Below are 10,351 nucleotides of genomic sequence, written 5' to 3' on the forward strand. Positions count from 1 at the left end.
CTTGAGGTTGTGTATTGATTACAGAGAATTGAATAATGTCCAATAAAGAATAAGTACCCATTGCCTAGGATTGAGGATTTATTTGATCAACTTAAGGGTGCTGGAATTCTCTCTAAGATTGATTTGAGGTCTCGGTATCACTAATTGAGAATTGCGGAGGAAGATATACCAAAGGCAACATTTCGTACGAGGTATGGGCATTATGAGTTCACAGTGATGCCATTTCGACTTACTAATGCACCTGCAGCATTTATGGATCTTATGAACAGGACTTTTCAGCAGTATTTAGATAAATTTGTGGTGGTGTTCATAGATGATATATTGGTGTATTCGAAGGACAAAGAAGAGCATGAAGGTCATTTAAGGAAAGTTTTGGAGATACTTCGAGAGAAAAAGTCGTATGCTAAGTTGTCAAAATGTGAGTTTTGGCTTGAGAAAGTTGCATTTTTAGGTCATGTGATTTCGAAAGAAGGTGTTAATTTTATATTATGTACTATATTTTTATATAAAATTTTTATATCCTTTCGCACGTATCGCATACATTTAAAGCTAGTTCATAAATCATAATTATAGTATCACCTATATCAATTATTTCTAATATTTGGTGCTATCTTAGTGATTACTATTTCCAATAGATGCTGATCGCCCATTTGACAAAAATCTCAAGGATTTCGATCCTTTACATCTCAATGTCCAAATTATTGTGATACTTGTCATAAATAAATATATTTTCTTTCTGAAAGATCATTATGTCCGAAAATTTTCTTTGGCATCCTTCAACTATATAAAGACACATAAATTAAAGATTTCACTCAGGCCTCGGTTTAGAAGTTTAGTGAAATCATAGTGAAGATAATACAATTTTTCTCCCTCAAAGTAGCTTATTTTATATGTTCAATATGGTCCGAAAGACAGCTTTCGTTTTTGTGCTTCTGCTGTTAGTCGTGGTCTGTGTTTCCAGTGGTGAGCGCAAATGTCAACTTATGCTTTGTTTCTTAATAATCTTCCCATTTATTAATCAATATAGTTAAAATTTAGAAAATTTTGATCCCCTTGGAAAATTTATGTGTGAGAAATATTTTTACGTGGGATGTTATTAGATATCTTTCATTTGTTTTTCTAAGTTAGAATTTTCATAATTTTAATACTCCCTCCGTCTTTTTTTATTTGCTACATTTTGCCATTTAGGGGTGTTTCAATTTATTTGCTACATTTGCAAATATTTCCACATATAGTACATAGGTCCCACACTTTATTTACAAATTTGTCATCACTCCCTTCTTGGTTTTTTAAATGTTTCCATATATAATACATAGGTCCCACAATTTACCTATTTGCTTTTTTGTTAATTCCATTTATGTCAATGTTCCCCACTCCCTCCTTGGTCTTTGTGAAAAAGTGCTTGTAGCAAATAAAAAAAGACGGAGGGAGTAATAAGTAACCACATTGTATGATGGTAAAAATATATGCATTTGAGACCAATAAAGAATAGGAAAACTAGATTTTAAACTTCTAGGGGTATACTAATCTTTTTTATTTCATATTTAGGTTTTTTTTTTATTAGGAAAGATAATTGGTTTCAAACCAACCCCTACTAAACTACTAACTTGGTAGTAGTTATTTATTTTGGTTAAAACTGATCTTTTCCTAAAAAAAATATGATTAAACCCAGAATAATTCATTATTTCTTGTGATGTAATAAAGATGTTTAGTTAATAATAGGATCATGGTGATAATACAAATTAATTCGAATTATGTAATCAGATCTGTTTAAAAACATTTATGATTTAGGGTTTAATATGATTAAAAAAATAGATATCTTAAGAGAAAAAATAAAAATTATTTCCTTGTTTTTATATTCATCTTGTAATTTTATGTAAATATATCTTATCACCTAAAGATTTTTTTTTTACCGTAAAATTATGGTAAAGTCAAAACTATAAACTAACAACTTATCATATTATTATAAGAGTAAAAAATCAATTTATATTACTTTAATACTCCACTACTCCTATACTATTGTAATTTGTTGGATTGATTCTCTTTTTCCTTAAACAGAACCAGGTAGCATGAGTACTGGAGTTCCGCAAATGATAATACCGGCGTCTTACACATGCATCCCAATGAATCCATGTACAGTGGAAAATTGCAAGGGAGTCTGTAAGGTCCAATTGGGACAGTGCTGTATACCTAGATACATGTGACATCTCTGCATATGTAAAAGTTATTTTGAAAATAAGCTAAATAAAGATAAATCATAATTCTGATTCGCTGTTTATGATTTTTTTTCCCTTTCTCTTCCTTTAAAGCCATTTGTCATTAACGAAATACATTTTCTATTTGCGGAATTGATTAATGTGAAGACCATTATATATAGCTAAATTATTAAACATGAATGTCAAAGAAGAATACTATGTTTGTATTTTTACATATAGATATAGTATAGAGTGGTTATAATATCCCCTTTGAATTATAATAAGATCGCACGTCTAATGGATATCATAACATATCTCCTAATTACATAGTTAAACGCTTGATTATAGGAAATTACACGCTTAAATCACCGAATTCATTCAAGGAAAGATTAGCTTGCCACAAGAACAATCCCATTGAGCCTTTAAACAATAGAGCATGTCACATGAGCATAAATTCTCTAATTTCATGCCACGCGGCCTTAAGAATTTTGTTTTATCTCTTCGTTACTTCTTATATCTTGTGGACATTTCACTGCTTTGTTCATGTTTAGCTTGCATATGCATAATTTTTTCTTGTTTTAATAGTATATATATATATATATGATTTCGTATTTGCATAATAATAAACCATGATCTACTTCCAATTCATTCTTGCTTATTCTAGGAGTTTATATAAAATAAATAAAAACTGCAACTTTTAGTGTAATTTCACAAGTGGATGCAAGAGCCAAATTGTTCCAATCTAAAGTTAATGGACTTGATTTGAAAATTGATGTGAACAAATGGAGCAATTCGCCAGTTTTAGATATACAAACCTTAACAAACAATACAATTGAATTGAATAACTAACTTATGTACATAAATCCAAAAACTAGAACTTCTAAGAAATATACAATAAAAGTACAACAAGAAAGCTTAAATCCGATGCTAATATGATGAAAATTGTTGATCCAATGTCTGAATATCTCTAATTCTTCTTCTCTTTTCTCTTTCAACCATTTAGGATCATTTTCCTCATCAATTGTGTTCATGTCCCAAGTATAAGATCCTAGAAAATTATTAAGAAAAGTACTTTAGTGTTTTAATTATTGTATGTTTAAGATAGAAAAATATCATGAAAATTACTTATTGTTTATTATTAAATTAGTAATTCATAAGTAACACTACACTTACCTTCATCGCTTGTAATTGCAACGATTGTCTTCGATAAATTCTCTAATATCCTATATAAATTAGAAATTCATATATCAATTAATTGATTGATGGAGATGAATATCAGTACTATTTTGAAAGAATATATGTCATTAAAAAAACAATTATCTACTTACCCTCCACTACAAAAGGGATCTCGAAGACCGTTGGAAAATATGATATTTCCTCCAAATCCAGTGAGTGACTCTACAATATTCTAAAGGGTTTATAAAATTAAAGAGGATTTAGATTATCTTATAAACCAAATTAAAGTCATCTACTCTACGAAAATTTACATATAAGGAACTAATTAATCAAACTAGGTAGGATACGTACACGAGCCTTGAAGAAGCTTATGGGTGTGTTGGGTTGTGGAACAACTCCAAACCTCTTTTGACATGATGCCGTAAATTGGGTCATATCAAAAGGTTTGGCTGGAAGCATAGTAGTATCGGTGCATCCGATAGGGAAAATCAGTTCAGTGCATCTCTATCAAAATACAAAGAATAAAGTGGTGAAGATTTCTATATGTAAAAATAGTGCACTATCTCTAATTTCTAATCTGTGTTTTAATTAATGAAAAATTTTGCAATGTAAAAAAAAAATTATAATTCTACTCCGCAACTTAAATACCTGCCATGCCCAAGCCATTGTTAAATTTGAAGGAGGCTCAAATGGAGAATTAACTTCTAAAAGAGTGTTGTCAAAACAACCCTCATCAGCATCCAATGCTTGATACAATGTACTAACAAATCCTTGAATGGAGCCACCCTCGTTATTTATAAAATGGCAAATGGAGTTCAATGCCATATGATTGGGACCATCATATTGTGCCCTAAATGAATATACTTGTGCCAACAAGTATGTGATCTCATCCGCAGATTGTAAAGGGCTAATATGTTAAGAAATAAACAAAAACGTACATACAGAGCTTAGAATATCAAATTATAAAACATAACACTAACAGTATATAAGATAATATATATTTGACATTTTTGTAGATTTACCGGCATGTGTTAAAGATATGGCTGAGATGTGCCAAACCATTGGGTTGTGAGGCAATATCATCATATAACTTTCTGGATTTACTTATCGACTTGTAGCATTGCGAGTTGTAATCCTAGTCAATTACAATCACAAACTAATGTTATTCAGTCATATAAACCAAACAAGTATACATATATAACAACTTAAATTCCAAAAAAAAATAATGAAATAATTTATACACTAAATTCTAAATAAAATCAATAAACATTACTCCATATTTGAACATTCCTTCATCTAAATATTGGGTGTCATTCCTTTTTTTAGTAAGTTATCCGGCATATTGAGGAGTGAATATCATCTGCAATGATAGGCATTTTTTTCTAGTACTTGCATTTGAGATTGAGTAGGTATTCCAAAAATACGTCAATGAAATTGTGAAATATGTTAAGAAAATACCTGAAAGTCCTTGCTTACGATTGAACAATACCCATCCCCAGGGGTACTATTACCATAGTACATTAGTGGAGTCGATGAGGCTAATGCTCCAATAGTGATCTCCGGGTACTTCAACCGGAACCATATTGCTAATGCTGATTTAATATAGAAATATGTGAAAAAGAAACCATAGATTGATAAACAATATTAAATCGATATCTTTTTAAATGAATATTATTGTAATTAATTAATTTTATAGTTTATAATTCAACACTTAAACACTACTTAAATTTAATTTATAAATGTCAAGTTATGCAGAGAACCACAACTCTCAAGTAACAATAACAAATATATGAAAAGCCTCAATTAAATTTGTCACAACTTTTTCAAACATGGACAATTTTAACAAAGTTATATACAATTCAAATTAATAGTAGAGGACATATCCATAAAATAAAACCTCCAAAATTAAGTTTGTTTCTGAAAAGCCTATCAATTCAATAATAAAAACAATCAATGATATTTAGAAGTAAACAAAATACATATTACATTGAAGTCCATACCTCCAGCATAGCCCATACCCACAACAATAACGGGTGAGTTGCCAGCAGAGTAGTTAGCCTTCACGCTCTCAATGATTACTGCGTAATCTTGTAGAGTTTGGTCTGTGGCTAAGAATCTTCTAACTCGGTCATCCGCCATGGCCAAATCGATTGACCCTAGTGGTACCGAATCACCATAGAAGCGATGCTAATAGAAGCAAAGGAAAAGAGGTAAATAGAATATTGATTTATTTTGAAAAAATCATAATCATTAGTAGCAAAATTTTCAGAAAAATATTGCTCCCTTATATTCCCTTTTTCCAAATTTTTAATTTGAGATTGGGTCTAATTCAATATTAACAAGACTACTTTATAACCAATAATAATGATGGGATTTAAGATACTTAGCATTCAATTACAGTTTCTTTAGTATTATTCTCACTAATTGCAATTATTATTTTATTCAATGTTGCCATGAATTCTCGTATTTTGTAGTATTGCATGCATACATACTTGGCAACAAAAAAACTTTCGTTTTATTTTCCCCATCACTATAAAAAAAAGTCAAAAAAACACACGTCTAGAATCTAGACCCGTCACTATGAAAAAATTTATACGTACTTCAAATTATGGGAAATGCTTTTAAGGATTTGTAAAGAGTAATTACCTGTATATTAACAAGCATGGCTTTAAACTCAGTGGCACTTAGACCCAAAATCCCATATTCTTTAGGGGAAAACGTCTGGCCATTCTCCCCTCCGAATAATACAAAGATGGGAGCCCCAGCTCCTCCCCACTGGCTGTCGTCGACGAGCAACCTCTGTTGAAAGGTGAGGTTGCTTATCTCGTCGTTGAATCCAGAGTGATCCAACTTCTGAGTGAAGTTGAGCACTTTTAAATCTCCTATACAAATGAGATTAAAAAAATTAAGACAACCAATAATGTTACATAAATATAATGGATGTAACACCTTCACCCGCGAATGAAAAATAGAAAACATAAAGTAAAAGTTGAGTTAATTAGTATCAGAATCAGAATCACCCGCCAATGAGAAATAGAAAACATAAAGTAAAAGTTGAGTTATTAGTATCTTACCCTGGACTAATGAATCTAGTAGTACGGTGAACGTAACAAGGGATAAGAAGATGTTGTTCATCGGACTCTCCATTTGAATCAGGTGATGCTCTTTGAAATTTTGTTCCTAAATATATTATTAAAAAGTTATCAACTACAAATAAATGAGTACATACGAAATATATTTGTATGATTCTTTCATAAGAAAAATCTTAAGACTAAACATAAAACATTCCCCATGTATGCACAATAATCATAAATTGATTAAGGAGTTCATATAAGTGCATAAACATTTTCATAACATTAAAAATTGAAAATTAGAAGTTATATAAAATTGGTGTATTATAAGAGCCCATATATAGTTAGTCGATTGTTAAACTGAAACTTCTCACTAGTTAGCTAGAATATATTAATATTCAATGGTGATAACTTACTTTATATGGATTTTAAAATTGACACATTTAAATTATAATAGGTTAGCAAGAAATGTAATGTTGTGGCCTCTGATCATCATATTTAAGTTAATTAATCTATCATTAGCAGCAAAACTTAGATGGTCGGTGCGCTACTTCTGTACTTTTTGTCCGGGAAAATATAAGCTAAACATTCTTTCATGAAACTAAGCATGTTATAATCATTTAAATTCATAAGCAAACTAAAATATATAGTTAGAATTAACTAAGCATAGATAAGTACGTAGTTAAAGTTAAACTAATATTAAATAAGTTCATATTCTAGTGATTATAAGTTAGATTACACAATGCATCATAATTATACAACATAGTTATCATAATAATAACATAGTTGATCATCCTGATCATGACTTGTACGACATTCTGTCACCTTCAACATACAGGTGCTAAATTAAAAGCAACATTGTGAGCCAATCTCATTGACATACTACCCTAAGAAGGTAATTTCATTGCAATTAATTTTATTTGCAAATAAGAAGAAGATAATATATATAGTAAAACATATGCAAAACTATAATGAAATGATATCAAGATGAACAATCATAAGTTCTTGATGATTCATAAGTGCCCATTATCTTTTCATATTTTAATATGGTAACTAGCTAGTATAGACTTGCGGGACGTTCCCCACCACGCGATGATCCTCAAGGAGCACCAAAATAGAGTAGTAATATAACATGTGGTACCCTTCAAGGAGCCAAGCTCCCCTGCTAGGTGTATGCCGGGTGCGCAGGTACGTGGAAAACCATAAAGTAGATAATAAGCATTGTGTAACCATAAAGTAGATAATAAGCATTGCGTAACATTATACTGCTAGAACCTCTTTTTTACTTTCATTTATCATATTTTGTTTATTTAGCATTCATTGGCATAGGCCTTAGTACTTCCATGAATCATACTTGGGCATCAATAACTCATAATAATATAAGTAAATATGTATGAAGCTCATTCATAAACAACTTAAGTATCTCATAATCCATATAAAGAATCATATCACACAAACTTTTAACATAATTATAAAAATCATTTCATAAACAATTTCGAAAGAGATTGTAGGTGTTAGCAATAAATGTTACCTCGACTCCTGCTTAATAACCTTGAAAACCGAGAGAGACTTGTAATATTCGTTCCTTTAATCTTATAAAGAATTTAAATAACGAAAGTATAAATATTTATTTTGCTTTGGTACTTCAGTAACTTTTAGTTATTATTATTATTAGTTATAAATACAAAACAAGTGATCTGAAAAATAAGAAAATGTTAGTACATTAGTATGTTATTGTAGTCATAGAATGTCCAAGTCCTTGTCCATAGTGTCATTGTCCTCGGGAGTAGTCATAATGTCCATAATGTCCATAATGTCCATAAGTCAATCGTGGTAAAATAATGTCATAATAAGTCAATGCACTTAAATCATATGCTATTATCAATTTCAGAAATTATCACTTGTAAATTGTGATTTGGTGATTTAAGTTATTAAAAGTGAAAGAGCAACATAGTTTCAAAAAAAAAAAAAAAAAAGTGAAACAGCAACATAGTGTCATTTTATGTTTGCAATTTATATTATTTTAATAAGTATAAGTAACAACAATATAATAATGATTAATAAGTTAGTAAGTTAGAAGTTAGAAGTTAGAAGTTAGAAGTTAGAAGTCATGTTAGAATGAGTTAGTATCAAAGTCAATAGTTAGTAGTTAGCACAAGTTAGTCATTAGTCAGTTAGGATAAGTTAGTAATTAGTTAGTTAGTAGTTAGCACAAGTTAGTCACAATATTAGTCCAAAATTATTATCAAACTTAGTATAATTCTCATTTCAATTTACATTAAAATTATATAGAAAGTTTGGAGCAAAAAAAAAAAAATTATATAGTAAGTGGTCAATACATGATAAATTATAAGCTAATCAAAGCAAATGTTATTCATTTGAACATTATAAGTTACACTTAAACTATAAGTTCATAATCTATTTGACATACATTGTAATTGCTCCACACTCCGCTGCAAACTCTTATAGTTATTAATTTATAATTATTATATAAAAATTATCGAGCACTAATTAATTATCATAATCTAATTGGTGTAGAATAAAAAAAAATAATGTCATAAAAGAAATAATAATAGCAAAATTAAAAATTGTGAATAAAGTATAGCAAAGTTGGTGTCTATTTCTAGAGAATAAAAAAATATAAATTATGGTATTTTTTTCAATTGTTTTATAATTGTATTTTTTGAAATATTATCATTACAAAAATTGTAACGAATAAAAATGGTCAATGAATATTATACTATACACCCATCAGAATTTAAGAGCCCTACAGGCTACAGGCCCAGAAGAGAGGAAGTGACTTGCGTGCGTCAGAAAGGTGCTGCCACATTGTATTTTTTTGTCTTTTTGTAACGAATAAATGGACGACACGTATTTTAGGGCTATTTTCTCTCCCAACTCCCAGCTTGTAAGGCACGAATAAGTAATCATTTTTCCCCTAATAAAACCCCTAATAAGTAATAACAAGGCAATATGAACCCGTAGTACTACATACTCAATTCAAGACCTGTTTTTCAAAAATAAATCAATATCTACACTAACCTTGATCGCGGGAGATCTTATCTGTGTTAGCTGAGGTATATATCGCGGGAGTTCTTGTTGCTGGAGATCTTGATGGGAGATCCTTGTTGATCGATGAGAGAGATGGAGTACTAAGAGAGTGATGAGGGACGCTGAAGAGAGTGAAAGATGGAGTACTAAGAGAGTGATGAGGGACGCTGAAGATAGTGAAGATGGAGTACTAAGAGAGTGAGGGACGCTGAAGATAGTGAAGATGGAGTGAGAGAGTGAAGATGGAGTACTGAGAGAGTGAAAGATGGAGTACTGAGAGAGTGAAAGATGGAGTACTGAGAGAGTGAAGATGGAGTACTAAGAGAGTGAGGGTCTGAGGGAGGGTTGAAGAGAGTGGGTAAGTGAGAGTGAGGAGTATGTGGAATGAGAGATCAAAGTATCTACGGTTGAGGGAGGGTGAAGATGCTATATAAAGAGTGATTTATAGAGAGTGAGGAGTATGTGGAATGAGAGATCAAAGTGGAGATAATTGTACGTTCAGCAAAACTTTGATGATTGATCATATATGGGGGTATTAGTTGGAATTATCTACGGTTTCGGCCCTTTTAGCTGCTATATAAAGATGCCTATATATGCACGTAGATGAAATTATTGAACTTTACAGAAGCTTAAAGAAGGAAAAGGTGGTACAAAAAGTCTTAGAATTTCGTACGCTAAATTCCAAAACTCAACTTAATACGATTGAAAGAACAGGGTATGTAGAATTGAATACCCCAACAACGTTTGAAGGAAAAAAATCTGAGAGGAAAAGAAATCATATAATTCATGCTTTTACAAATGTTCTAATATGGAAATCTAGGTTTATCTTTCTCCTTTCTTTACTTCTTTTCCAATTTT

The 10,351-nt window shown here is 30.6% G+C and overlaps 1 protein-coding gene across 2 annotated transcripts; it reads right to left on the reverse strand.

The window, feature by feature from the left end:
* Positions 1–2,843: 2,843 nt before the first annotated feature.
* On the reverse strand, positions 2,844–10,066 carry LOC104891572 (uncharacterized). Of its 2 annotated transcripts, XM_048642766.1 has the most exons (11): positions 9,485–10,066; positions 6,446–6,551; positions 6,018–6,253; positions 5,372–5,558; positions 4,830–4,963; positions 4,394–4,506; positions 4,020–4,278; positions 3,723–3,875; positions 3,524–3,603; positions 3,369–3,418; positions 2,844–3,243 (listed from the first exon to the last, which is right to left on the reverse strand). In XM_048642766.1, the coding sequence occupies exons 2-11, from the start codon at positions 6,516–6,518 to the stop codon at positions 3,041–3,043; spliced, it is 1,488 nt and encodes a 495-aa protein (XP_048498723.1). In that variant the 5' UTR covers positions 6,519–6,551; positions 9,485–10,066; the 3' UTR covers positions 2,844–3,040. The 2 variants fall into 2 exon arrangements, with proteins under 2 accessions (XP_048498723.1, XP_048498725.1); XM_048642768.2 differs by lacking the exon at positions 9,485–10,066 and having other exon boundaries at positions 6,446–7,354.
* Positions 10,067–10,351: the final 285 nt, after the last annotated feature.

This window comes from Beta vulgaris, chromosome 4 (assembly GCF_026745355.1).
Source record: "Beta vulgaris subsp. vulgaris cultivar EL10 chromosome 4, EL10.2, whole genome shotgun sequence".
In the NCBI taxonomy this organism is placed as follows: Eukaryota; Viridiplantae; Streptophyta; class Magnoliopsida; order Caryophyllales; family Amaranthaceae; genus Beta; species Beta vulgaris.